The sequence below is a fragment of the Colletotrichum siamense genome (genome assembly GCF_013390195.1).
Source record: "Colletotrichum siamense strain Cg363 chromosome Unknown KSG_Cg363_contig04, whole genome shotgun sequence".
NCBI classification, from domain to species: Eukaryota; Fungi; Ascomycota; class Sordariomycetes; order Glomerellales; family Glomerellaceae; genus Colletotrichum; species Colletotrichum siamense.
Window position 1 is genome coordinate 3,335,752 of NW_023501017.1, and position 26,945 is coordinate 3,362,696.

Here is a 26,945-nt window from a genome sequence, read left to right on the forward strand (position 1 = left end):
CGGGAAGAACAGACGAAACGTCACCTTATTGCACCCGCGCGCAGTGGCGATACATTTTTGCCTGCATCTTTGAGGTGGTCACACAAGCCACACACAGACCCTTTCCCCTCCGCAGAGCCAGCAAAAAGAAGCTCACGCATTGCGCGTTTCTTGTTTCCCCGTCGGCGAGGACAAACATGACTGTACCATTGTCGTCTCTAGTTGTTGTACTCGGCCGGAATGCTCGTGTGGTTGCAGTCGCCCTCCCGTCTTACGTAGATGTCATACGAATGGATCATTGCGAGAGGGGAAATGGAAGGGAAACATCGGCCGGAAATAATTACATCACTATCCTCCATTGTGATTGCCATTCATTCGTTCCTCTGTGTGCAATTACCAGCTTGGCTCAAGATGACAGCTGCGCCCAAGTCGAAGAGCAGTCTTTGCTCCGGAGCTTCACAACACATCAGAGTTTCAACCCACCTGCCACTGAAGCTACCTACCTACCACCCTACCTTACCCTGGGTCCCTACCAAAAGGCAGCCCCTCCTCCATCGGGCAGCGAGGGGTTGCTTTGCATGGTTTGTGCTTGAAAAGAGGAGGGAGGGGGTGGGGGCCATCGGCTTGGGAATTGACTTGGCCGTCTCACCGCCTGCCGCTTCCAGCATGAAGCGGCGGAAACACCCCGCCAAAAAACACAATTCGCGATGGCATCAAAAAAACCGGGTTTGGCCAGTGTCGTCGCATTGCGTGGTGACTGCAAAGTTTCTCTTCTCCTCTCGCCTTAACAGCTTTGTACGAAGAACCACCGCGGCATCACAGAAAACCACACTTAAAAATGGCTTCTCAACCCGCCCACCTGGAGCCCTCCAAGCTCGGAACAAAAGAATAGTACTGCCTCCCCTCCTCACCCCCGGACTCCCACCCGCAATCTAACCGATGGGAACAACAGCTGGTCCTCTCTTTACACGACCGAACTCACAAACCACGCCTCCGACCCGACCGACCGCGGCACCGTCTGGTTCGACGACTCCGACGCCGAGTCCAAGCTCCTCACCTACCTCGAGGACCTGACCGAGTCCGCCGCCTTCGACCACTCCCTCCGCCAGCCCGACGCCACCTTCCTCGACCTCGGCTGCGGCAACGGCTCCCTCCTCTTCGCCCTCCGCGACGAGGGCTGGCACGGCCGCGCCCTCGGCGTCGACTACGCGCCCCAGAGCGTCGAGCTCGCCCGCCGCATCGCCCGCCAGCGCGCCGAGGCCCCCAAGGAGGGGGAGGATGAGGACATGGCCGATGGCGACGAAGAGGAGGTGGACGTCAAGGAGCCCGAGTTTGACGAGTGGGATCTGCTCAACGGGCCGTGGGAGACCGTCCTGAACGGCAGCCAGCAGGAGGGCTGGGACGTTGTGCTCGACAAGGGAACTTTCGATGCCATCTGCTTGAGCGACGAGAAGGATGCGCAGGGCCGGAGGATCTGCGAGGGTTACAGGGGTCGCGTCTTGCGTCTTGTGAAGCCCGGTGGCCTATTGCTCATCACGAGCTGCAACTGGACCGAGGAAGAGCTCAAGGCGTGGTTCGAGGGCCCCGCGCGAAAGGGCGACGTCGGAAGGTTTGTTGCCGTCGGCAAGGTCGATTATCCCAGCTTCACCTTTGGCGGCGCCAAGGGCCAGACGATTAGCAGTTTGTGCTTCCAGAGACATGCCTAGCTGCATGCCATGATGCAATGATTTGACGAATAAAGAGAATCAAAAGAAAGATATGAATACCCCATGATCACGGCTGACCTCATGTGCTCGTTGCAACGCGTTCTTCTGACTGCTGCTGTGTATCATACATTGGTTTCTTTTTTATTGGGGAATCCAGGCAGCGTCACCTACCCTCAACTTTCCTCCACTTCTACTACGTCATGCAACCGATGCCCCGGAGCCGACCCTCCTTGAGTTCTCCTTGAATGACCTCTGAACATCCGTTCCCCTCTTTCTAGTCTCTTTTTTTTTGCGATCCGAACAGGCCAGCTAAAGAAGCACCATAGAACTATCGTGTTGCCGAAGCATGCGAGGTTAAGAATGTTGGGGCGGGCTCGGGTAAAAGATTGGGAATTGCTTCATTACGTCTCTCATCTATGGTGATGTATTCATAGGTTCGCCAGCAGTAGGTCCAGTCACGCTGTTCGCGGACGTTGTCGCAAAGTACCGCACGTCGACGTCGTCGTCCTTTTGCAGCTTCTCGAGCTTGGGGATGACGCGCGACTGGATCAGCTCCATACCTCTAGGGGACGGGCTGAAGCTGGCACCCTCCTTCTCCAGCGAGTAGATGGTACCCTCTTCCGGCAAACGGCGAAGGACGTCGATGAGAACGCCGTATGTCTTGGCAACATTGAAGCGAATGTTGGGGATCTCGTCGTCAACCAGCTTGTCGAGCATCGGGAGAATCTTGTCGGCGATGACGTCCATGCTGACGACCGAGGCGAGAGTCTACTAGATGTCAGTACGTACAAGCTGTGAACGGTGCGAGAATACTCACCGTGATGGCGAAGCAGGTTGTCATGCGGTAGAGGTAGTTGGGGTGGTTGCCCATAGCCATAACCTTGGGAATGATTGCCTCACTTGCCCATTCAACCCCGAAAACCTCAGTCAGCTTCTTCAAGTTGTGCGTCGCAGCCTCGCGAATAGAAAAGACCGTGTCACCCAACCAGCTCATGCACAGGTTGCCCAACTTCTCGTCAAAGAACTTGACGCCGAGCTGGCTCGCGAGCAAAGGAATGTACTCGATAATCGCAAGCCTCACGCGCCATTGCTTGTCTTCCGCAAGCTGGGTAATCGCGGGAAGGAGAGATTGCGAGAGCAGGTCAATGCCAATAACTAGAATCAGTCAGCTTTGAACTCGTATCTTGTGGGTTGTCACATACCCTGATTGACAAGCTCAAGCTTTGAGATGATGTGAAGACGGACTTCGGGGAACTCATCCTTCAGCATCTGCAAGAACATGGGCAAAAGGTGGTCGATAGTCCTGGAACACGTTAGTCTCATACGTACGCTGTAAAGCGCCCCCCGCAGCGAAGAAACTCACTCTTGCTTGCCCAGGATGGGTGCAAGACCACTAATCTGCGTTCCAAGAGCAGCTCTGACGTGCTGAGAGGTATCGGAAACGAGATCCTCGACACTGCCCATGATATCGTTAAGAAGCACAGTCCTGTCGACGAGAGCGCAGAAGCCGGGTATTTGGCCAGCGATCGCAGTGCGGACCTCGGCCTCGTTGTCCTTCAGCAGCTTGACAAAGGACGGAACCAGATCTCTCGACACGACCTCCTCATCGACAGCCTTGGAGATCTGCGCGCACATTTAGCATCACCTCATCTCTTGATCACCGACGAACTCACCTTCTCAAATCTGTCCGCAATCATGTATCGAACCCTCCAGCTCTTGTCCTCGATCAGGTTGCGCAGAGAAGTAAGGAGGACGCCGTGGCTAGACTGCTGCTCCTTGGGAACGACTTCGGCGATGGAAATGAGGATTTCGACGGTGAGTAGGCGGACGGAGTCCTGGTCGTCTTGGGCGAGGTGCTGGAAAAGGGGTATCATCTCCTCAACAACGACGGCGGCCGGCATCTCCTTGACGAACTTTGACAGGTTGGTGGCAGCCTGACGTCTGACCATGGGTGTCTCATCGTGGACGAGCTGGCCAAACTGCTTCCGAAGCTCTTCTTGAACGCCGGGAGAAACCTTCTTGTAGGGGGTTGTGTAAAGGCCGCAGCCAGAGACCTTGGAGGTGAACCAGTCTGCTTTTGACAAACGGACCGTCAAGGGAATGAAGTATTCTTCGACTTGTTGGGAGGACAGCTCCTCGCAGATCTTGTTGAGGGACTCGACGGCCTGTGCTGGTTAGGCGACGTAGGTTGCAGGTGGAGAAGGGGGCGATAGCTACCTTGTCCCGCACGACGGGCTCCTCGATGGCAGCGAGGTTCTCGAGGGGAGATAGGAGGACGTGGCCCCATTGAGGGCCTCCGACATATTCGATGAAGTTGCCAAGCTCGCCGCTGAGAGCGACCAAAACCTCATCCTCGTCCTCGACAGATTCTAGTAGGTTGTTTAGATATGGCTCAAAGAGGGATGGGATGCGCGACACTAACCGTCGAGGAAGGGGATCAGCTCCTCGCGCGTGCGCTCGGCGCCCAGGGCGAGGGCGATAGTAGAAAGGCGGTGGATGGCATTGAGGCGCAGGAGGACATCGTCGTGCTGTATTTGATCTGTCAGCATCGAAGGTGCGCGGCGGGTGGATGGATGGTGGTGGTGGTAGCAGCAGTCTGGTCGGGCAGGAGGCCGAGGACGGGCAGGGAAGAGGGACAGTCACCGCCATACCTTTAGCTCGTCGATGAGGACGGCGATGGGGTAAAGCTCGTCCTGGGTATTCGGCGCGTCTGCCATGGCGAGCGATTCGGGCGCAGGCGCGTCTATCGATGGGTTGGTCGAAGGATGTGAAGGGGAAAGGTTGTCGACGTCTTTTGGGCGATCGGGGTGGATCGCGTGCGAGTGATGCAATGGGTTGGTTGAGGGCGAGCGACGGTCGTTGTGGGATGGGGGGGCTCTAAAATCTGAGACGACGCAACCGGGATGGTGGATGGTAATTACTACGAGGCGGAGGTTGCAGGTGAGCAGACCATGCCACGATCCGAAGGGCGGGTTGGCGGCAGAATCAGCAAGATATCGCGGCAATGGTGGAGAAGGAAAAAGGTGGTGTTGATTTCAGATGGTGGACGGAGGCAGCGAAGGGCAAGGAGAGGCAAGTTTGACGACGCCGTTCTGTTCTGGTCTGGTCTGGTCTCTGGCCGCTGGACGGGAGGTCGACCTGACGTTTCTGTCCTGTGCTGCTCGCCGGGCTGGGTTCTGCCAGCCAGTCCCACCACCGCAGCGTGGCCAGTGAGTGAGATGCAGCGTGCTAAAAGGTGGGCTAGCAAAGCTTCCACTGATCAACAAATGCCATGCCCTGCCCGAAGGTACACTGTATCTGTGGCCACGGGCGGCACCTCAGGGCAGCGTCCAGTGCCCAGCTGAGATCTAATGCTGCCTTCCATTAGGTAAGGTACGTACTTTCCGGGCTGGATCTTGGAGCCTTGGACGACGTAAGGCAGGGGTGCAGTTCACACTTCACAGTGGCTCTTTGGTGAGGGGAGGGGCTGCCTGCCTCATGCCTCTTCTCAGGCGAGCAACGCAAGCCTGCCTACCTACCTTGGGATACGAAGTTCTTTCTGCAACGCATCTTCATCGTTCTAGAAGGAAGGAGATGCACAAATTTCCCTTTTCATGCCAGAATGGCAGGATCCTACGGTGTAAACAGAACATGATCCTCCCGAGGCCTGCAGCAGAACACGGCCTTTCGATCAAGCACCAGACGAAAACTTGATGGAGGGGCGATGACGAGGTGCAGCTGAGCTACAAGTACGTATATGAGCTGCAAGTGCTTCGCCCAGAGGCACCTGCCTCACGGATATGGCCTCCGTGCGCTGGTGACGATGCTTGATTCCAGAAACCAAGCGCGCGCTTCACGCATGGAGACGTCACGTCAGGCTTCTGTCAAATGCAAGGCAACGCCAACAAACATGGAGCTCTTTCGTCTCTCATCTCGTGTCTGTTTCTCGGGCAAAAACATGTGGAACTGGAATGTAGAACATATGGCTGCGTCTGGGCGCGGACGCACTGGTCGCCAGCTGTCATCAGGAGCCAGCATCAGCATCAACGACGACAGATCAGTCCAGCCCGTGGCTGCCAGTCCCGGTCTCGCTTGCCCGAGCACGAGCCACATCGGACCCTGGAAGATTGAGATGCCGAGTCTGCCCGCCGCTTTTGCAGCCCCTCAACCCCGCACTCCCTCAATTGGCGCCAGGACCACTCCGATGACTCTTTTGGCTTTGTAAAGCAGCAACTTCATCCCGCCAGTGACCCTCCGTACATGCAATTGCTTGACCTCCGACAATCCCCCAAAATTTCTGTGACTCAAGGCCACTCGGAGAAGGACAGCGACCACTTCACGGAGCCTCTCCCGCCCTCTGACGACCGCCGGACCGATATTTCCTCGAGAGATTCTCGTCAATTCTCACCATGCCTACCATCGCCGTTAACAAGTACGATTTGTACAAGGCCCTGGGCCAAAAGTGAGTTGCGCCGCGGTCGCACCGCCTGCCCAGACCCAGATCACGACCCCGCCATCCCGAGTGCCCCTCCGCTAAACATCACCGCACACAGCTTCACCACCCAGGAGTTCGAGGACCTCTGCTTCGAATTCGGTATCGAGCTCGACGAAGACACCGAGAATGACGAGCGACCTATCGTCAATGGCGTGCAGGAGCCGCCCCAGCTCAAGATCGAGATCCCTGCCAACCGATATGATATGCTGTGTTTCGAGGGAATAGCGCTCATGCTCAACATCTTCAGGGGAAAGGTCGCTCCCCCAAACTACAAGGTCGTTGAGCCTAAGGAGCCCGAGACTCAGGTCATCACCGTGGCCCAAGATACCAGCAAGATCCGTCCCCTCGTTGCCGGCGCTATCCTCAGAAACGTCAAGTTCACCCAAGAAAGCTACGACTCCTTCATCGGCCTCCAGGACAAGCTGCACATGAACCTGGCGAGACAAAGGACATTGGTGGCTATTGGTACCCACGATCTTGACACCATCCAGGGCCCCTTCACGTATGAGGCGCTGCCCCCCAAGGACATCAAGTTCAAGCCCCTGAACCAGACCAAGGAGATGAATGGCGAGGAGTTGATGCAGTTCTACGAGGGCGACAAGCACCTTGGCAAGTACTTGCACATCATCAAGGACTCGCCTGTCTACCCAGTCATCTACGACAAGAACCGCACCGTCTGCTCCTTGCCGCCCATCATCAACGGCGACCACTCCAAGATCACCGTCAACACCACAAATGTCTTCATCGAGATGACAGCTACCGACGCCACTAAGCTCGACATCGTTTGCGACATGATGGTCACCATGTTCTCTCAGTACACCGCCGAGCCTTTCACCGTAGAGCCTGTCAAGATCGTCTCCGAGCACAACGGTGCCTCGAGGACGACGCCCAGTCTTGAACCCCGCACTATCGACGTCGAGATCGACTACCTCAACGCCTGCACTGGCCTGAACGAGTCACCCGAGACGCTTTGCAAGCTTCTCACCAAGATGGCATACATCGCCAAGCCCTCAGAGAAGGACAGCAACCTTTTGAGTGTCACCATCCCAGTTACCCGCGCCGACGTGCTACACCAGTGCGACGTTATGGAGGACCTCGCCATTTGCTACGGCTACAACAATCTCCCCAGATCCTCCCCCAACAAGAGCGCGACCATTGGTGCGCCTCTTATGATTAACAAGCTCGCCGATATCATCCGAAATGAGGCCGCCATGGCTGGCTGGAGTGAGGTCTTGCCCCTGATCCTGTGCAGTCACGACGAGAACTTTGGTTGGTTGAACAGGAAAGACGACGGCAAGACTGCCGTGAAGCTCGCCAACCCCAAGACTGCCGAGTACCAGGTCGTTCGCACATCTCTGGTCCCGGGTCTCCTCAAGACTATTCGCGAGAACAAGAAGCACAGCGTGCCCATCAAGATCTTCGAGGCTTCCGACGTCGTCTTCAAGGATGAGTCCCTGGAGCGCAAGGCTCGCAACGAGCGCCACTTTGCTGCTGCGTGGTACGGCAAGACCTCTGGTTTCGAGATCGTCCACGGTCTCCTGGACCGCATCCTGCTGATGCTTCGCACCGCCTTCCTCACTCATGATGAGGGCCTGACGGCTGGCAAGAGCCTTGACTTTAAGGTTGCCGAGAACCCCGGAAAGCCGGACGGCTACTGGATCGAGGAGATTAACGAGGACACCTTCTTCCCTGGCCACGCGGCTGCCATTTACCTTCGCCTTGGCGGCAAGGAGCAGCGCATCGGCGAGTTTGGCATCCTGCACCCCACCGTGCTGGAGAAGTTTGACTTGAGGTACGAGCTCCCCCTCCTCTGACTGAGATAGAGAATGCATACTAACCAACGTAGATACCCCGTGAGCACCCTTGAGATCAACCTTGAGGTTTTCTTGTAGTGATGAGCATGATGGGATATGTGGACATGACGGTTGGCTACGGAATTTAAAAAAACATAAAAGTTGGGCGATGCGAGGGCAGACAGACATAGACTTGTTCCCTGGACCAGAAGTGGGCCCAAAATATTGCCAGATAAAATAGACGGAAGACCAAAAAAAAAAGATCGAAAGAAAGATGCCGTCCGTTGTCGCAACGTGTTGCATCCATGCCAGATTGCCTGTGTGAGGAACATACTCAGTATGCCAGTGTTCGTTCAGACTGCACAAGGAACGCAAGACGTGACTTTAACTAATTAGAATTAAGAAACTTCTCAAAGAGTATGGGGAGTTCAAAACCCAAGGCGGATCTATATAATGAGCCCCAAGTGCATCCCTTTCCTGCTCGGTCGGACGCGTTCAATTGCTCCGCACCTTTTGTTTTTCCAGACCCCTCCCATCTGTATTGCCCTATCCTTCTGCCCCTGGACCAACGCTCTTTGAATGCAGGTCGTTTCGCCTTGACGCCAGAAAGCAGTATCGGCATGTCTCTATTTGGCCCCCTGCGAAAAGAGGCCGAAAGTGAAGAAACAAAATGGTCGTAATAAATGTACAAAACTCCTAGTGGCGTGTCATGAAAACCGTGAAACGTGTCGAAGGCCTCTCTTTTCTCACTTCTCCATTCGTACAAACTTTTCTCGTTTGCACTTTGTGTGTTTGTTGGAACGATCAAAGTTTGAACTGAACGCCTTAGACGCCATCTTCACTGGGAACCCATTTGAATCCCGTGCAAGATACTGCCGTTATCAGCTGAGGGTGCATCTTCATTGCCGTCCACCATGACGAAGATGCTGTTGTCGGCCATCTCATCGAAACTGTTGTCAAGACCGTCAGGGATGAGGTCGCTCTCGGTTATGGGGACGATGGTGTCCTCACAAAGGCTCATGTCGTCGCTGTCGGCCGTGGACATGCTGTCGCTGCTCATTTGGCTGCCGTTGGTGGTGTCGCCACTAATGCTGGTCTCGTCGCCACTGCTCTCGTCGCCGCTTGTCTCATCGAAAGCACCGTTCATCGTATAACCAGCAGGCGGCCACTCATTGTCAGACTCCTCACCGATCATGTACCCGTGAAAGCTCATGACGCCCCAGTCCAGCATGCCTTGACTACCCCAATCTAAGGCAGACTCCAAATCCGACTCAGAGACTGTCGCCGCATCGGCAGAGTTCGTGGCTACCGACATATTCTGCGGTATCTTCGCCAAGTTCGCTGCGTTCAACTTTGAAACAGTCTCCGTCAGCACTTCTGTCATCTCCGCCAACTTCACTCCCACCTCTGGGTCTCTCTTCGATTCCGGCATTGACTCACTGTCGCTCGGGTAATCAGGATCCCAGTTCTCCCTATGGTAGAGGTCTGCATCGAAGAGCATAGTAGATTCGGTCTCTTCGATCAGGTAGGGCGGGTCGGGCAATTGCGCGAAATTGACACCCTAAGTCATCTCCCGTAGCTCTTGCTCGCCGCGAGTCGGGACCCTCGAGGTTGAGGCTGGACTGCCATTGCGATTGTTGGTACCCAGGTTGTTGAGAATGCCGGTGACGTTGCGGCCAATATTGAGGTTTGCGATTCCGTCCGCAATGCCGTCTCGAATAGACGAGAAGGCATTCGGGTTCTCAGCCGAGGCACTCCGTTGAAGGTGTCGCTCCTGTCCCTGCTCCAATCGTCGTCCCTGGCATTGCTCCTCGGGTGTCAGAGTGGTGTGTGATGATTCCACCGCAGCGAGAACAGACTGGCTAGCCGCCAGCGAGGGTGGCTTGGAACCGGGAGTGTCGTCAGGAGGTGTGCCAGGATGGCTGCTCGCGTAGGACTCTTCAGTCGCCGGCTGGAAGTTGGCCATGGCCGAGGCCTTGTTCTGAGCCTGCGCAGCTGTGGCGTGGAGGTTCGAGTTCATCTCCTCGTCAGACCGGTTGAAAAGCTGGTGCCACCAGATAATATCCTTGAGGTCTGTCTTAATGATCGAATCACGACCCTTGACGTATTCGTCAATGGTGGGATCGTAATCCTTATTGATGAACTCCTGCTTGCGAGCCAGGAAGTAGTCCCAGACAGACTGAGTGCGCTCAGCAGCACGGGCGTCGCGTCTCTGCTTCTCGGAGTTATAGAGGAAGGTTCCATACTGGCAAGAGTAGAGGTGGTAGAGCAGCCGGCGAAGAAATCGCTCATTAAACTCAAACTTGGTTGGGTTCTGCCGCAAAAGCTGGTAGACGCAGTCCAAGAATTGGTGGAACACGGGGCTGATCATCTTAGGGACGGTGGCCTCATCGTTGGCAACCTTACCAGTCGCTGCTTCGCCAATAGCGTCAAGCTGCTCCGTGGGGTCATCCTTGTTCTGGTTGAAGAACCGGCGCGCTCCGGCAATGACGTTCTGGAATGCGTCTGCGCGGCCGTCATTCTCGCCAGGCTGGACGGTTTGACCAGCCATGCCATCTCTCTGAACATTGAACCAGCTCTCATGGTTCAAGGGGCCAGACCGCAGTCTGAACATGTGGCCAAAAGATAACCAATCCTTCTCCACCAGAACCATGAATCCCTCAATGGTTCGGAAGTACGGGTCCAGGAGGATCTGAGCAAGGGCGCTGAGCTGACTTGTGCGGTCCCAACCATCAGAGCAATGGATCAACACATGAGAGTGCTTGTACCAGATCTGTCGAGCAATAATCTCAGCACCGTTGAGCACTGCTGCGGTGTGCTTGAGCCAGCCAGTTGCAAAGAGGGCGTTCTGGTCAGGCGGCAAGGGCGAGACGTCTGCGTCTTTGATGCAGTCCACAACCTTGTTCAAAGAGTTTCTCATGACGTGAATGTTCTCAATGTTCATAAAGGCCTTTGTGGCACCAGGGTAGCGGTCCATGGGCTCCGATCCCATTCCTTGGACTTGGTTGACCATAGCGTTGACAGTGGGCCGGGCGTCGACAATCATGTTGGCTTGCTGAGCTCCATAAACAAGCCTCTTGCCAGTCTTCTCGTCGTAAACCTTGGGCGCAGCATCCTCGATGATGCTCTCCTCGTACTTCTCGAGCTCTGAAAGACTGGTGGTCTCCGAAGCCGGCAACTGGGGAGGCTGCTCGGAGTCGACGCTGGTCCGGGGAACACGCTCCGCGAACGACGCCAACACAAGCTTCTCGTCCTGAACATTGTTCTTCCTGGTGATGCCCGACAAGGGCTGGGCGCTGCGAGTAATGGTGCAGTTGTTGACCTTGTGAATATAGCTAAGAGCCGGGATGCGGTTTCTAGAGCGGTAATCCTTGGCGTACTTGAGGACATTATCGGAGATGGAAGAGGGAACCACAAGAACGGCAGGGTACGTGTCGCAAAAGGTATAGTCCTTGTTGATGTTGCTGATTCTCCATCCCAAGTCCGCCGACTTCTCGCTAATACCCTGTCGACGGAACTCGGCTCTCGGATCGTAGATGTGCCAGCCATTGACGTGCTTCTCGACTTTGGAGGGCTTATGATGGAACGCGAAGAGCGACTCGACGGAGGGAAGCTTGCAGGTTCGGGCCTTGATGAACTCGAACACCTCCTTGGCAGCTTTGTCGTCTTGGAATGTGAAGGTGACGAAGACGAAGTCGCGACAGCGGATGCGGATTGAGCTATGAATGCCAGTGGTCGGGGGCATGAGCCGGAGTTGCACGTTTGACAGGATAGGAAACGTAATCCATGATTCGCGAGTCTTGGGTGCTTGGTTCGGCGGTTGAGGGAGCGGTTGGTCCTTTGAGGCTTTAACCGGGACGCAGTAGACGAGGTGGTAGTCGGTCAGACGAAGGGTGCCGGTGGAGGTGACTCCGCCGCTGATGCCCTGGACGTTCTCGACCACCTGTTGGACAACACGTTAGTACACCTCTTTTAGGGAGATGGAGCGCGGGAGGGAAGGAAGCAAAACATTAATTCAGCTGAAGGGTCGCGTAACTTGCCTTTCGGGCCTCCATATTGAACTGCGAGTGATGATATTGCTTTTTAGCTAGAGGAGCATGGCCGCGCGGGATGTCCGGAAGGTAAGGGAGCGTCGTAGGTAGGTCGGCAGGTTAAATCACTCGAAGAGGGCAGCTTGTGAGGCCGCACAACTCCTTCAAAGTGAACTTGAGCAAGAGAGAAGAAATGCGAAGGGGAGAGATTTTCGTTGGACCGCGCGGCGTTGGATTTTGGAGGTTGCGCAAGTCAAGCAAGGTTTGGGAGGTAAGGTAGAGGTCGGGTCAGTGGTCAGGTCGGCTGCTGGTGTCGCAGGGCAGGCGCAGGCGCAGACAGCAGACGCAGGAAGGAGCGACGGGTCGGCTGTGGCCCCACTAGCGAGGGGCTGAAAACAGACGTCACGGCCTTTGGTCCACGGGGGTGCGGCCTGGGCACTCAAGCACTCCAGCTGCTGCAGCTTCCATGTGCTGCTCTTCAGTGACCGGGTCTTTGATGTTTCTGGCCGCTTTGTTTACTTTGGTACGATGAAGATGTTTTTGCTGTTTTCTTGTGAGTTGTCTCTCTGCCTTTCTTTTGTTTTTCTCAGGCTGTCAGTCTGCAAAGTGATTCCACTACGTCTCCCGTCTGAGCAGGGAAATTTACGGGAGCTACCTTTAGCAGTTGCATCACCAGGGACATGTGCAGGACATCATCATCAGGTAAGAATATTGGCGGTGTGTTTCCCTCTCCTTGTGTGTATCATCATTGTTTGTGCAGCCAGGCGTATTTTAGCTAAAACGTAATCTGTTCCTTAAATCATGTTCTGGAAAACACACCAAAACACATCACCAGCAAACATCGCGACCTGAATCGCAGCTCCAGGTCCAGACGGACTGCCTGAAATGTCACCCACCTGACGTCTTCAGCTGTGTGACCTGTGACCGGCAGCTTCCAGTGACAGCCCAGGGAGCATTCTGCCCCACCAACCCTTGGTGAGCTGGTCGCCCCGGGGTAGGTGTGGCGCGGTGTCTTCAGATGTGAATTCACTGTGACCCCTTGAAACCCCACACTCCCGTCAGGTCCCGCCCGGGAAACGGAAAAGTCTGTCCCGATGACCGACCTCCAGCCAGCTGGCTGCAGGTGGAAGGTCAGCAAGTCGACGCTTACCTAAGGCGAGCCGGCGCGTTGCAGGAAAAAAAACCACTTTGGCTGGGAGCAAGGCAGGCGCGTGGGGGGACGTGCGCCCGGTGCAGACACTGGAGGCAAGGAAAAAAAGCACAGACCACGCAGGTCAATCGAGACTCTAGGGCTTCACACAATTTTCCTTCCCACAGCGAGAATTCCCGCTTCTGAGCCGAGCCGGACGAATCGAGCTGCTTTGACAACCTCATTTACTCGCCAACACCACCCCCCGACGACGTCGAACTTCTAACCAACCCGTCCACCTATCCCAACCCCTTTCGACACCGGGCAAAGAAAGTCAAGATGGCTGTTCCAGGCACTCAGATGTAAGCCAATTCCCCCTCCTCTTCCCCGGCAGTGACAATTACACTTTTTTTGCGTCTTGCGCTGGGAGGACGAACCCACCCCCGCCAAAATTCGAGGTTTCGCGATGATGGGAGAAGGGAAGAAAACGACGACGAAGACGAAGAAGAATAGTCCTGGCTTTACCATCGACTACACGAACAAATAACGCTGACTTTTGTTTCTTCCACAGCTCCAAGCGCAGAAAGTTCGTCGCCGATGGCGTCTTCTACGCTGAGCTCAACGAGTTCTTCCAGCGCGAGCTGGCCGAGGAGGGCTACTCCGGCGTCGAGGTCCGCGTCACCCCCACGGTAACCGACATCATCATCCGCGCCACCCACACCCAGGAGGTCCTCGGCGAGCAGGGACGCCGCATCCGCGAGCTCACCTCCCTCATCCAGAAGCGCTTCAAGTTCCCCGAGAACTCCGTCTCCCTCTACGCCGCCAAGGTCCAGAACCGTGGTCTCTCCGCCGTCGCCCAGTGCGAGTCCCTCCGCTACAAGCTCCTCAACGGTCTCGCCGTCCGCCGTGCCTGCTACGGTGTCCTCCGCTTCATCATGGAGTCCGGCGCCAAGGGTTGCGAGGTCGTCGTCTCCGGCAAGCTCCGTGCCGCCCGTGCCAAGTCCATGAAGTTCACCGACGGCTTCATGATCCACTCCGGCCAGCCCGCTAAGGACTTCATCGACTCCGCCACCCGCCACGTTCTCCTCCGCCAGGGTGTTCTTGGTATCAAGGTCAAGATCATGCGCGGCTCCGACCCCGAGGGCAAGGCCGGTCCCCAGAAGACCCTCCCTGACGCCGTCTCTATCCTCGAGCCCAAGGAGGAGCAGAGCGTCGTCCAGCCCATGTCCCAGGACTACGGTGCCAAGGCCGCCCAGGCCCAGGCCGCCGCCGAGGCGCAACAACAGGAGCAGCAGGAGGGTGGCGAGGAGGCTGAGGCCCAGTCGTAGGAGGCTGTCGAGCCCCAGGCTTCTTCGACCGACGAGGTTGATGACTACCAGCAGTCTGCCAACAACTACCAGCAGCAGCAGCAGCAGCAGTCCAGCTTCTTGCCCTCTATTTGGTAGACTGCTATTTTCGGACAACTGTCTCGCTCGCTTCCTTCTTCTCTTTTCTCCAAAAAGATTCGCAATTTGGGAAAAACAAAAAGGTGTCGCGCGAACAGCAAAGGGAGGACGGGGGTGGAATACTACTCAGGCGTCTTGATCACATTTGCATCACTCTGCGAAAAAGGGAATTCGGATAGTTGCGACTGGCTTGTAATGGTACAAACCATGAAATGAGCAACGAAATCATTCAATCAACATGTGTCAATCTCATGTGAAGTGACGTGATGTCTGCCCCCATTCCGTGGAGAAGAACAGAGCAAGAAGCAGTTGTGTGAGATGTGCCAATGACTTCATTAGACCTACGTAAACAATTTCAAGATACCCGCATCATCCGTCCAGCCCGTCTCACTGAGATCATCGAGTTGCGACGGCAATTTTGCTTGTCGTACTTAATTCAAGGCTCTGGGTGGCCTGGTCTATGGTGCTCAATGCTCTGGACAAGGAATCAAATGCCGTCTCGCCCGGCGAAACAGAGCGTGCCTCTCTCACGCTCTCTTCCCGTTCGCCCTTAATCGTACAACAAGAGGTGCTTCCGCACTTGGAACCATGCAAACCCCGATGAACGCCCCGAATGTCCGTCCCGCCCTGTAATACTCCTCGTGCCGTGGCGGAAGTGAAAATGGTATGGAAAACTGCTTTCTGGTTTCCCACTGCTCCCCTCCTTTACTCGGGGTGCGCCTGCACCTTTTCCGTGGGTCTGTGCCTCTTTCGTTGGATCCGATCATGTCGTGGAGAACTTCTCAGTCATATGGCTTCGAGAGAAAATGTACAATGCTGCCCTTGAAATCGAGCCCTGGGTAAGAGAAATGCTTCGAGAAAAAGACAACTACCGCCTCAACTTCTACCAATACCTAGGAAACAGACTTCCGTGTCTTGCCTCCTCACCTATCGGATCGCTGATTTTGAAGCTCAATGGTCTCGTTGTAGGACTTGGAGTGGCCATTGGCGGATCCATTGCCTCTGCGGTGGTCGATTTCGTCGTCGCTATCATCAGCAAGGTCGGTCAACCCAAACTCGGCTCCAGCCTCCTCGTCGTAGGCTCTCATCAGACCGGTCGTGTCACCGTGGCGGCTGCCAATGCTCATTCGCGGGTCGGTGCTTCTGCGCGCCTGCATGCTAAGGCGAGTCTGAATGGTTGAGACCATGTCCGTGCCCATGGCATCCGAACCACCGCGGCCAGCAACCAGGTGGTGTCCATTCGGGTCGGATCTCGAAAGGTTAAGCAAGTAGACACCGGTGAAGGTGACCAAGAAGCCGCAGATCAGGGAGATCGTATTGACGGTGTCGGTGGTGTTGAAACCGCCAAAGAGAATGAACGAGGCGCAAAGGGTCGCGGTCGTGAACGTTACGTAGTAAAGGGGGTTGACGCTACGCGGCACCTGATTAGCGCAGCCCGCGGCCGCCGACGCAGAAAATAGCATGCGACTTACATGTTTGTGGGGAACTGGGCGAGCGCCTTGTTGAAGTAGTTCATTTGGGTCAAGATGCAAACGGCCGTCAGGATCATGAACACGTAAGTCGACGGGTGGGAAAATTGGTTGTTTCCGGCGAATGTGAGCTTGAGGGCAATACCAAAAGCCTTGACAGACATGACGGAGACCGAGCCGACCGTCGAGCAGATCGAGAGGTAAATGAGGGCGTTCTTCTTTCCGTGGACTGGCGCAACCTTGTAGATCATGACAACTGCAAAAACAGTGACCGCGAAGGCGTACAGCAGGAAGCCTGGTACCGTGTTAGCTTCAGTCGCAACGCCGGCTCTGGCCAGCATCGAGACTCACCAGGCTGAATGGCGTAGTGCAGAATCTGGTCAATCGTCTGAATGTCCTCATCTGGAGGCGCATGAAGGACGATGATGACGGCGCCAATCAAGCAAATGGCACTGCCGAGACGGCCCAGAGTACCGAGCTCTTCCCTTAGGAAGTAGGACCCAAGTACAGCTCCGATGAGGACAGATAGAGCTCCTAGAGGTGTGACGAGAATTGCAGGCGCAAAGGCGTAGGCCGCAAAGTTGCAGATTTCTCCGACAACCACTGAGCAAGAGTTAGCGACAAGCGCCATCTGAGGGAAATCGCACAAGCTCACAAGTCGTAATACCGGCCCACCATACCGGGCTCTTGAGATAGACAAAACCATCTCCCTCAAATCCATGGCGCTCTTCCGCTTGCATGAGACCCTATAGCGACCGTCAGTATCGGCGTCGCAAATGATTGATGGGTTGATCGAGGTGGCTCTCGATACCGCGGCAAAAGGTCGCGTACCTTTTTTGTGATCACGAAACTGATTCCTGTGGTTAAGCAATTAGCAAAGAGAGGTCGAGCTGCAGAACAAGTAGCAAATGCGTACCTATGGCTAAACTAGATGCCATGGCCAAGGCCAGGCCAATGTATCTGCGCGGGATGGTGTCAGCGAGCTCTGCTCTCAAGACCAGGTGGACGCATCGGCATTGCGTAGCGAACGCTTCGTACGCCGAACAGATCGCAAACGTACTTCTCGTCTAACATCATGTTGCCAAAAATGAGCGCGGTACCGGCGACGGAGAGCCAAATGAGCGTCAGGTTCTAGTAGATGCGTGCGCCGTGGCGAGGTGGTTGCTGAGAGAGTGTCGTGTCCCGTATATGGGAGCTGGCGAGGCTCGCGCCGGGCGAGGAAGATGGAGAGGTTGGAGGTAAGGTCGAACGTCGTCAGCAGCGACACATGGAAAGACGATGCAACTCTCGAAGACTCCAGCGTTTGGAAGGCCGAGTCACAGGTTCGTGGTGGAGGGCGATGGTCGCTGGTCTTCGGGGTTCGATCTCGTCGGGTTCGAATCGAGTCGAGGGGGTCGTCTTCGTGGTCACTCGTCTGGACGGGACAGGTCGGTGGGTTGGCGCGAGTGGAAGGCCAAAAGGAGAGGGAGAGATGTTTCGTGGGATTTTGCAGATAAAACTGTGAGGGCGGTACGTAGTGTGACAGGCCGAGCCTTGATCGGTACCTCGCAACGATAAGGCAAGAGGGCGGCAAGCCAAGGTAGCCTTCAGGTAATGAGGTGGTAGCGGGCAGAGGCGGGTGTGGTTCCTCGCAGTTTGGCAGTGGACGCGGAGTGGGTAGGTGCGTGGTGTCGAGGTCGGGAGGAATGCCAACCAGCCAGATAGGGACAGGTTTGAGTTTCAGAGGCCCCTGTGAAGGGTGGAAATGGTGCCCTGTTGCAAGTCACAAGTCACTCTGGGCAGGAGACAGAGAGAGTGTGTCCAATCTGTGTGTGTGCGGGAGAGAGTGAGATGCGTGGGTGCTGGATGCGAGAAGCTGTGGGGGAAGAGTGTCAGAGCTATGTACCTCTGTAGCCGTGAGGTTAGAGACGGTACCTGTGGCCGATGATGTTCCTGGATCAGATTGGCTAAGAGGTTGCTGCGATAGGTCCCTTCTTTTTTCTTCCCCCTAGTCCTCTCTCTGGAAAGAACTTGGCTGCGGCGCAGAGTTGTTGAGTGAGAGTGGGTACATTTATCGACCCCGACTAACCGCTGTAGAAATAAAAGATACTTTATTCGGCCCAGTATCTTACGCGACACGAGGGGCTGAGGCCGAAGGGGGACTGCTAGATCGAGTCTTGGTCTGGCCAGTGAGGTGGGCAGAGGACACCAGGTAAGGTACCTTACCTTACAGTGTACCTTAGGTACCGTAGTGGATGGTGGAGTACGGGGAACGGCGTCGGCGACGGACCACGAGTGACAACAACCAGGACAGACTGTCCACTTTTGGGAGGGACAGCAGAAGCTCAGCCTGCTGCTGCAAGCTGCTGTGGGTAACGGAGGAGGTACGGAGTACCTCTAGATTGATTGACCGTGTGGCCGGTCGCTGGCCGCGGGTGATGTGATGAGGCGAGGCAAAGGCGAGGTGGTGTGTTTTAGCGTGCTGCAGGTTGCAGGGCACTACTGACGACGGGACCGACAGGGCAGCGCAGCTGTGACAGTCAGCACAAGACTGAAGAACGAGGCACAAGGACGCTGCTGATGGCGATGTGCTTCTTGTTCCGCTGCTGCCTCTGCCATACAAGTCAGTCACTCGATTCATGCTGGCTGCTGCTTGTTGGAACTGCAAACTGTCCGTTCCGCTCCCGTACCTACCTACACTACGAACACCGTGGCGATGAGGCTTGTATCCCGTCTGTGCATGGAATTGTACGCAGCCTGTACAGATGCTTGACGGATGACGGTCGGAATCAGGAGGATGGAACACCCCTCGCATGCGATTTTGGACGGAAAGCCATTTTCCTGACACAGACAAATTCTGCAGGGACGCCAAGTCTCTGTGCCGAGTCCTGTACCTTTTTTTCGTCTCTTGTTTTTTCAATGGCTTTCTATAGCTTGCTCAGATAGGGCATTTCTGATTCTCTGCGTTTTCTCGAACCAGATCCTCTGGATATTCCACTGTATAATCTCATCCTGGATCCTCATCGGTATGCCCCAGTGACAATCCCCAAACCAAGGCACGCGCCTGGCCCGTTGACTGAGGTCACCATCGGCCAGGGGGGTCGGAACTGGCAATTGGTCCCTGACTTGTCCCCCTCGCCTCCCCGTACCACGACAGGGGGTGAAAGTGAACCGCCGGCTGGTGAGCGTGGGAGGTTCCGCCGGTCTCTTGGGTTCTCCGCAGGGGGCATCGAGGCATGCCCAGCTGGTTGACACTGCACACTCTCCAATATCAGCGTTGGACGGGGGCCTGGATCTTTCTACCACTGGCTGCCCGGTCACATCCACACTGGACTTACGACGCCTACCAGCTTGTGTGTGTCTGTTAATTAGCGGGATGGCTGCTCTTTTCGGTCAGGAGAAGGAGATTTTTTGACGTTCCATACGAGATCGATCCCCCGAGGCACAAGCACCAAGCATCAGGGCACAATCGGCATTTCTATTTTTCAACTCGTGCATCTGCACCAACCAGCCAAGTGGGGTCGTTGAAACAGCTTCATTACGAATGACACTGTGAAAACCCGCTTCACTCCCTCTGTGCCTTCCCTCTTGACACGACCAAACGGGCTCCTTTTTAATTAAACCACAGCCACACCCTCTAATACACATAGTGCACCTTCGTCGTCATCACCTTCGCTGCTGAACCTGTGAACGGCGAACGCTCCCACTGTAAATGTCCGTCTACCCGGCTGTTTCTATCCGTAGATATCAGGCAGACGTTGTATGCCAACATGTTCCACCTGTGTTCAACGATCCATACTCTACCCAAGTTGAGGTATCCCACAGCGCCCCTTGAAGGAACTGAGGAATGCAGAGGCGGGACCATCGTGACCAGCCTCTAGGTATCTCACCCACGAGAGACTTCCCATCCTCCCCGGATTCCCATGCAAACCAAACAAAAATTACCACACACAGCCTCGTTGCAGATGACAGCTCGTTTGTCCTTCCACTTCCTAGCGTCCATCACTTCCACTCCCCTCCCTCGTTCAGCAGTTAATGCGGCAACGCGGCCGCCCGGGAACCGCATAACGAGAACGGTTGTCGAAACAAACTGCCATAACGTCTGCCCTCTTAACGACGGGCCACCACCACAAGGATCCCCACGCCTGCAACAGTCGAGACCTACTCAACCAGACACAAAAGTCTATCCCACCACACCACTTTTTTCTGGCGCCTCGATCCTTCTACTCATTAACGTCGTCGCTAACTGCATTTCGTTCGCGTGGTCTTGCATTGAAATGCTCGCCAGCGCAACAAAGAAAGCCCAAGCTTCCATTAACCCTTTTCCTCGCAGGGCTTCTCGCATCCCATCGCGCCCTCATTCCCCCTGGCCGTTCCTGATCCATTGCAACCTTCAAAGTCTCTGCCCACGTTGGAATCAAAACTAAGACTTAGGATGAAGTGAACCCAGGGCCACTGCTCGTCATAGACCAATATCCACTCCAATCATCAGGAACCGTCTTAAGATTCTTTTTGCCGAGTTGCCAAGGCGGTTCCTTATAAGCGTATTTTGCATCTTGACTTGAAGACGACTAGTTGTAAGACCGTCAAACAGATGCTGTTTTATGATGAAGGTCGGACGAGCCCAATCGCTCGTCCTCTATTCAGCGCCTCGTCGTCCCATCTGTGGTCTAAAGGCCGTGTTAGCACGTGACGAATTCAAGAGATGCACCAACGGGTGTCTCCTAACGAGGATATTCCCTCCAGAAATGACTCGTCATATGCAATTAGCTTGTATCGAGTATGATGTGTATTCATCGTGACTACGGAATTATCGAAAAGGTCATCCCTAAGAGGAACAGCGCAACCCGGTGAGTTGGCACGTCAACATGCCTACATCTCCAAGCAGGCACCTGCATCCCGTGACGGAGTCTGCCTCTCATAGAACACATTCCAGAGAAGCATCGTCAAATATTGGATCTGCCTGCCTCTCGTGTCACAAAGGGGGGTCGTTGCCTTGCTGAGCAGGCCTTTTGACCACCTCACGATCGACCTGCCGCTGTACAAGAACATCGCCCACCGTCCAGGTTGTCCCACCATTTTCACCCGCCTTGTACGCCAGGAATCCACCAACATCGCCAGATAGTAGACGGGGTATCGAGAAGATTGAAGGAATACTGTATGAAGAGCGCATCGTCCATTCAACATGCCAGGATTACCTCGGCACCTTTGGTTGCGAATTGTAAAAAAGCTATGGGTCAGTACAAAAATCATCAGAACCCTACCTGGGTGTCATGCAGACTTCAATGAGTCCATCATTTTCCTGGAGATTTGTCTGTTTGGATGGTCCAGTTGTCCATTTTGTTGTTGTATCGTTACGCCGAGAGTTCGCCGATTGCATCACCTGCACAACGCGCAAAGCCTGCCAGCCCTAGATCCGGATAATATGCGAAAGCATATCATGGGAAGTTAGTGGAAGGATGTACGAAGTTTAAGAGCGACGACGCTTGACGTCTGCGACATTGTTAGTTTCCCCACATATCCTCAGTCTTTTACCGGCTTGCAGCGTACCTTTCTCAGCTTCATCATCCAGCAGGTCGTCCACATCCGACCGGGGGCGTTTGCCCACGACCGCAGGGGACTCCGAAACTTCGTCATCGCCTTGCCCAGGGAACTCTCTCCAGTCAATTTCCTCCAACTCGTCATCCTGACCTTCAACGTCGGCCCCGTCGTTCTCGTTGATATCGTTCTCGCCCACGTCGGCGTTCACATCGAGCTCGTTGTTTTCGTACGTGACTTCATCGCCGTTCAAGGTTGAAGTTGCGCTGGTGTTAGGGGTTACCTTGTTCGTCGCATTTTCATCGGTAGCTTCGACAATTTGGTCTACGAGGGCTGCGCTGTCTTCGTCATTCGGCCACTGCGGATCGTTCTCGACGGCGTTGAGAAGGTCCACTTCGTCTTCCGCATCCGTGTTGACAAGTGGGTTAGAGTCGTCGATTTCTGGTACTTGGAATGAATCGTCAGCGTTTGTTGTTGAAGAAAATGCCATGCTAACATCCGAACGAGAATGTAAATGCCGAATATGAGAGCGGGGAAAGCCCTCAATGGGAACTTCCAGAGAAGGAACATGAAATTGTGTTGACTGGTGATTTTGAGCAGTCTGCCTTGTATTCCGCACCAGAGATGCGTAGGCGTAGTCGTTATCTTCCATGTCATCTGTGGTGTAGGCTGAGGCGCACTCAACGCAGAGACAGAATTGGGGATAAAAGCAGGGGTCAGATAAAGAAGAGTCGGGATTACCATTTTCCCCAGATGTCTGAGGCTCCTGGTCCTCCATCACCTCTGTCATTGGGTTGCTTTCGACGACATCTGTGTCTGCGACCACAGTCGATTCATCCAACAAATTGATGTCCGTGTCAACCATAGTCGCCTCGCCATCTAGGTCTTCAACAACGGCGGTAAGCTCTGCGTCAAAGGCGCTCTCATCAACTGTATCGTCGACCTTCGTGGCATCATCATCTTCTTCAGCAATACCAGTCCCAACGTCGTCGTCTTCGTTGGCTGCTTCTTCCAAGGCGCTAGGAACATCTTCATCTAGGTCTTGAGCTTGAGCATCGTCCTGGTCGTCATGCTTGCTTTCAGCAGGTGAGTCAGGCCAAGCGGTGGCATCCGCGTTGTCATCTTCTCCAACCATGCCCGGTTCATCATCCAGTATCTCTGGCTCGGCCATTTCGCTTTGTGCCTGAGATGCGAAGTAATAGCTCACCTCGTCAAGTCCCTTGCCATTGTAAGCATCGTCGACGAGAGATAGCCACCTCTTCTTGCAGTTTGGCCGTGTGACTAGCAAGGCATACAACGGCTTTGAAGCATCGGCATCCTGGTTCTTGACCAGAGAATCAAACACGGAAATGACTTGACCCAGGGTAATATCAGAGATCAAATCTGGCTGGGTAGACTTCGAATCTGTTAGTAACGTCCCAGCAAATCTCCCAGTATGACAACTTACTTCGGCAAACTCAAGTCCCAACTCGTCAATTTGGAACACCAGTTCGTCGAAGGGACCCAGTTCGTTAGCAAGCTCACGACGGAAACCTGCAAGCACGCCTTCCATCTTGCAATGCAAAAGGGACAGATCGTCAAAGAAGCACTCCTTGCCTTCGCTGTCCGGCGAGTTGTAAAAGAAGGGATATTCAACGCCCTTGTAGGAAACAGTTACAGCGGGGATCTCAGTGTCGTCATTCGAAGGTGCGTCATCGGAGTCCGGTGACTGGACGTTCGCAAGCAGCTCATCTTCATAATCCATGCGATCATGGATGGAAGTGTCTTCGCCAGTCGCCGTGTACTCTTCTGCATCATTTGCCTGGCCATTAAGGTCTTGGTTGTGGGCGTCATCTTCCTCTTCTTCTTCGACGGCAACAACACTATCTTCTGCTTCATGCGGAGAGAACGATCCGTCATTTTCATCAACGGCACGATCCGTATCTTCGCGGTCGGAATGGGTGTTTCTAACGTCTTCCTGGTCGAGAACGTTGCTTTCCGGTGGCATCTCGGCGGCTGTGTCCATAGATGCATCCACAGCGGCGTTGCTGTCGTCGAAGTAGTCTATCTCGTGCAAATCACCATCCGCGTCGGCGCCTTGAAGGTCAGAAATCTGCTCTTGCAAAAGTGGCTCGGCATCTGCTCCACTAAGTCCTTGGGCGTTATCATGAACGTTCTCAGCATTGCCAGTGGACTCATGAGCATCTTCTTCATCTCCTTGTGGCTTCTCTTCAGTGTCCGCTATGCCTTTGGGCAGGTCCGATTCTTCCTCGGCCAAGTGTATTTCATCGTCAACAAGCTGCCAGTCGCTTTTCTCGGCGTCAAGGTGGGCAGCGCTTGCGTCTCCAGCTTGGTCGTCGTTGCCATCTTCCCAGCTGATTTCGTTATCGTTAAATGACAAGTCTTCAATATCCTGAGGCGCTTGGTTGGCCATGGTGGCACTCTCGGAGTTGCTTGCTTCAAGCAAATCTTGGCCACTGCCATCCGGCAGGGCATCGCTGGCCACTGTAGTAATTTCAACTGCCTGCAAATCGATAGATTGGTCATCTACTTGTACGGATTCTGCTGCCTCCTCGTAGTTCTCAGTGACAAGATGGGCGTTGGCCGAGAATGAGGTGCGGTTGGAGTTCTGGGCTGCAACGGCAGGGGCCGCTGCGTCATCTTCGGAATAATCGATGTACTCCTCATGACCTTGAGCTTCGAAGCTCGGCGGCGGCACTGCTTCTGCCGCCATGTCCTGAGGTTGGTAGGGATAACAATTCACTTGGAAACTTTTAACGTGGTAAATAAGTTGAGGGTTCTCGAGAGGAATCAGGAACGGATTTGGCGCGCCGGTGGTGGTCGGTAATGTTGGGGGTTCGTGGCTCGGATACCCGGTCAAGCTTGGGGAACTCCAGCAGGGTAACTGGGAGAGGCGCGTCGGCTGGAAGTGTGCCGAAGATTGAGAAGGTGAGGTTGTTTGAGTAGAAGTTCGAAAATGTCTTTGTGAGGCCAACTATTTGGTCATGCCCTTGGACAGAGGGATGGAATGAACAACGAGTGGTTGGTGGATGGCAAGTGAGGCCAAGCAGGATGACAAAGTGGAGTCCAACTGAGGCGCGTGGAAATTTAAAAATGGCCTGGGCGACACCCCTCTACGTTCCTTAAGCGCAGCTCGACGCGCCTGTAGCTGGAGCTTGAGCCTTCCCCTTTTAGGACTAGACCGGGCCGCTGTACGTAAGGCCAGCCTGGTCCGTGCACTGGCCAGATTCACACATTCGGACCTCAATATTCAAGCTCCCTACGTCGATGTGGTCCCGTCCCTCCTTAGGCCTGGGACCTTGAGTTGAAGTTGCGACAACCTATCTACATCACCAATTCGTCCAACCAACAGTCACAACACTCCACCCAAAATGGTGCTTGGTTTTCCCCATCCAAGTTGTTCAATCCTTCTCGATACTGACTGTCCTAGGTTGTCCTTGCGGCGTCGATCTGCACCCGAGGCGGGAAAGCTGTCCTCTCCCGCCAGTTCAGGGAGATGCCACGATCCCGCATCGAAGCCCTCCTCGCGTCCTTCCCCAAGCTGGCCGACAGCGGTACCCAGCACACCACCGTTGAGCAGGACAATGTGCGCTTTGTCTACCAGCCGCTCGACGAGCTCTACATGGTCCTCATCACCAACCGACAATCGAACATCCTCCAGGACATCGACTCCCTCCACCTGTTCGCGCAGGTTGTCACCAGCACATGCAAGAGCCTCGACGAGAGGGAGATTGTCAAGAATGCCTACGAACTCCTCAGCGCCTTTGACGAGCTGGTGACCCTTGGTTACCGGGAGAACCTGACCATCAGCCAGATCAAGACCTTCCTTGAGATGGAGTCTCACGAGGAGCGGATCCAGGAGATCATTGCGAGAGTCAGTCAGCTCAGCTGCCGAAATGACCAGAAGATAGCTAACAAATCCTGCAGAACAAAGAGCTCGAGGCTACCGAGGAGCGCAAGCGCAAGGCCAAGCAACTGGAGATGCAGCGCAAGGAGTCGGCTCGCGCAGGCCGCGTCGGCGGCGGAATGCCCAGAACCCCTGTATACCCGACCTACACTCCCCCCACTCGCCCGACCACGACGGACACATACGATTCGTACGAGGCCGAGAAGAACAAGACCTTCAACAAGTGAGTATCCGAGCTGCAGGATCGGGTAGTGGCAGACAGTAGCTGACGTTGGCAGGCTGAGTGCCCCCAAGGGCAAGGGTATGCAGTTGGGCAAGAAGTCCAAGACGACCGACATGTTCGAGCGTGTTCGTGGCGAAATGGGCGCCGAAGTCGACGACACGCCCCTTATCACTCCGGCGCCCGCCCACGCCTCGGAGCCAGCAGCCGAAGCTCGTGTCTCATCAACTTTGGATCGTGACGCGATTCACATCGTCGTCAACGAAGCCATCAGCGCCAAGCTGTCACGAGAGGGTGCTCTGAACTCTCTGGCAATTAGCGGTGACCTTAACCTCCGCATCTCCGACCCAAGCCTGACGAAGGTCAAGTTGAACTTGACGGCAAACCCTTCCCACGGTGCCCAGTTCCGTACGCATCCCAACGTCGACAAGAACCTGTTCAACAGCTCCAAGGTTATTCAGATGAGCAACACGGCTCGTGGTTTCCCCACCAACCAGTCGGTGGGTGTTCTTCGCTGGAGAGCAACGGCCAAGGCGGACGATACCAGCGCTTGCCCAATCACTTTCACTGTCTGGATCAACAAGGATGCAGACAAGTACAACATGACAGTGGAGTACGAGTTGACAGGCGGCGACACGCTCAAGGACGTCAGCGTCATCATCCCGTACCAGGCCAGCGAGCCTGTGGTGTCGAGCTTCGACGCTTCATACGAGGTTTCCGGCGACTCTCTGGAATGGAACATCGGCACTGTGTCAGAAGATAACCCAAGCGGATCGTTCGAGTTCGAGGCTGAGACAAACGACGAGAATGACTTTTTCCCCATGACGGTCAGGTTCTCGAAGACGACGCCCTTCGTGGATGTTGATGTAAGTGATCGTATTCTGACGGTGGGAGAGCCAGCAGCTAACGAATAAAATAGGTCCTTGGTGTGTCTTTGCTCGAGGAGGATGAGGAAGTGACCTTCTCTAAGGATATCAAGTCTCACGCGGACAATTTCTTGATCGAGTAAAAGGGGCAGGCTACTCTGGACAGGTATGCAGTGGTCAGGGGTTCTAAAAGTTGAGCGCCAAACCAGGAGTTTCCGAGCAGCGGTTTGACTTGTTAGACAATATTTGCCATAATACGTGGCTGCATGATATGAAACGTACTTAGAATACAGGATGTGAAGCTCCTGAGAGAATAAGCTGTCTGATGCTATGCTTTTCTTGATACCAATGTCTTGCAATAACCAGATAGGTTGTCAGTATCCTTTGAGGGTTGCTGTGCAAACGTGGT

The 26,945-nt window shown here is 54.8% G+C and overlaps 9 protein-coding genes across 9 annotated transcripts; 4 read left to right on the forward strand and 5 right to left on the reverse strand.

The window, feature by feature from the left end:
- Window positions 1-817: 817 nt before the first annotated feature.
- Window positions 818-1,685, forward strand: EFM4 (Protein-lysine N-methyltransferase EFM4; the record flags this gene model as incomplete). The annotated part of the gene is made up of 2 exons (XM_036638649.1): window positions 818-870; window positions 932-1,685. The coding sequence occupies 2 exons, from the start codon at window positions 818-820 to the stop codon at window positions 1,683-1,685; spliced, it is 807 nt and encodes a 268-aa protein (XP_036496091.1).
- A 414-nt stretch (window positions 1,686-2,099) lies between these two features.
- Window positions 2,100-4,402, reverse strand: paa1 (Protein phosphatase PP2A regulatory subunit A; the record flags this gene model as incomplete). Its single annotated transcript, XM_036638650.1, has 8 exons — window positions 2,100-2,453; window positions 2,503-2,840; window positions 2,888-2,988; window positions 3,049-3,308; window positions 3,359-3,850; window positions 3,903-4,054; window positions 4,108-4,213; window positions 4,337-4,402. 8 exons carry the CDS (start codon window positions 4,400-4,402, stop codon window positions 2,100-2,102), a joined length of 1,869 nt encoding a protein of 622 aa, XP_036496092.1.
- A 1,671-nt stretch (window positions 4,403-6,073) lies between these two features.
- Window positions 6,074-8,051, forward strand: FRS1 (Phenylalanine--tRNA ligase beta subunit; the record flags this gene model as incomplete). The annotated part of the gene is made up of 3 exons (XM_036638651.1): window positions 6,074-6,126; window positions 6,218-7,951; window positions 8,006-8,051. The coding sequence occupies 3 exons, from the start codon at window positions 6,074-6,076 to the stop codon at window positions 8,049-8,051; spliced, it is 1,833 nt and encodes a 610-aa protein (XP_036496093.1).
- A 739-nt stretch (window positions 8,052-8,790) lies between these two features.
- Window positions 8,791-9,453, reverse strand: CGCS363_v006803 (uncharacterized protein; the record flags this gene model as incomplete). Its single annotated transcript, XM_036638652.1, has 1 exon — window positions 8,791-9,453. The coding sequence occupies one exon, from the start codon at window positions 9,451-9,453 to the stop codon at window positions 8,791-8,793; it is 663 nt and encodes a 220-aa protein (XP_036496094.1).
- A 60-nt stretch (window positions 9,454-9,513) lies between these two features.
- CGCS363_v006804 (Phosphoinositide 3-phosphatase) lies at window positions 9,514-11,697 on the reverse strand (the record flags this gene model as incomplete). The annotated part of the gene is made up of 1 exon (XM_036638653.1): window positions 9,514-11,697. One exon carries the CDS (start codon window positions 11,695-11,697, stop codon window positions 9,514-9,516), a length of 2,184 nt encoding a protein of 727 aa, XP_036496095.1.
- Window positions 11,698-13,451: 1,754 nt separating this feature from the next.
- Window positions 13,452-14,440, forward strand: rps3 (40S ribosomal protein S3; the record flags this gene model as incomplete). Its single annotated transcript, XM_036638654.1, has 2 exons — window positions 13,452-13,474; window positions 13,684-14,440. The coding sequence occupies 2 exons, from the start codon at window positions 13,452-13,454 to the stop codon at window positions 14,438-14,440; spliced, it is 780 nt and encodes a 259-aa protein (XP_036496096.1).
- Window positions 14,441-15,480: 1,040 nt separating this feature from the next.
- Window positions 15,481-17,100, reverse strand: CGCS363_v006806 (putative magnesium transporter NIPA4; the record flags this gene model as incomplete). The annotated part of the gene is made up of 7 exons (XM_036638655.1): window positions 15,481-15,967; window positions 16,030-16,321; window positions 16,378-16,629; window positions 16,682-16,772; window positions 16,858-16,883; window positions 16,943-16,986; window positions 17,087-17,100. The coding sequence occupies 7 exons, from the start codon at window positions 17,098-17,100 to the stop codon at window positions 15,481-15,483; spliced, it is 1,206 nt and encodes a 401-aa protein (XP_036496097.1).
- Window positions 17,101-21,475: 4,375 nt separating this feature from the next.
- CGCS363_v006807 (uncharacterized protein) lies at window positions 21,476-24,256 on the reverse strand (the record flags this gene model as incomplete). Its single annotated transcript, XM_036638656.1, has 3 exons — window positions 21,476-21,498; window positions 21,556-22,939; window positions 22,991-24,256. The coding sequence occupies 3 exons, from the start codon at window positions 24,254-24,256 to the stop codon at window positions 21,476-21,478; spliced, it is 2,673 nt and encodes an 890-aa protein (XP_036496098.1).
- Window positions 24,257-24,914: 658 nt separating this feature from the next.
- Window positions 24,915-26,679, forward strand: ARCN1 (Coatomer subunit delta; the record flags this gene model as incomplete). Its single annotated transcript, XM_036638657.1, has 5 exons — window positions 24,915-24,917; window positions 24,974-25,417; window positions 25,471-25,673; window positions 25,729-26,536; window positions 26,590-26,679. 5 exons carry the CDS (start codon window positions 24,915-24,917, stop codon window positions 26,677-26,679), a joined length of 1,548 nt encoding a protein of 515 aa, XP_036496087.1.
- Between the last annotated feature and the right edge of the window lie 266 nt (window positions 26,680-26,945).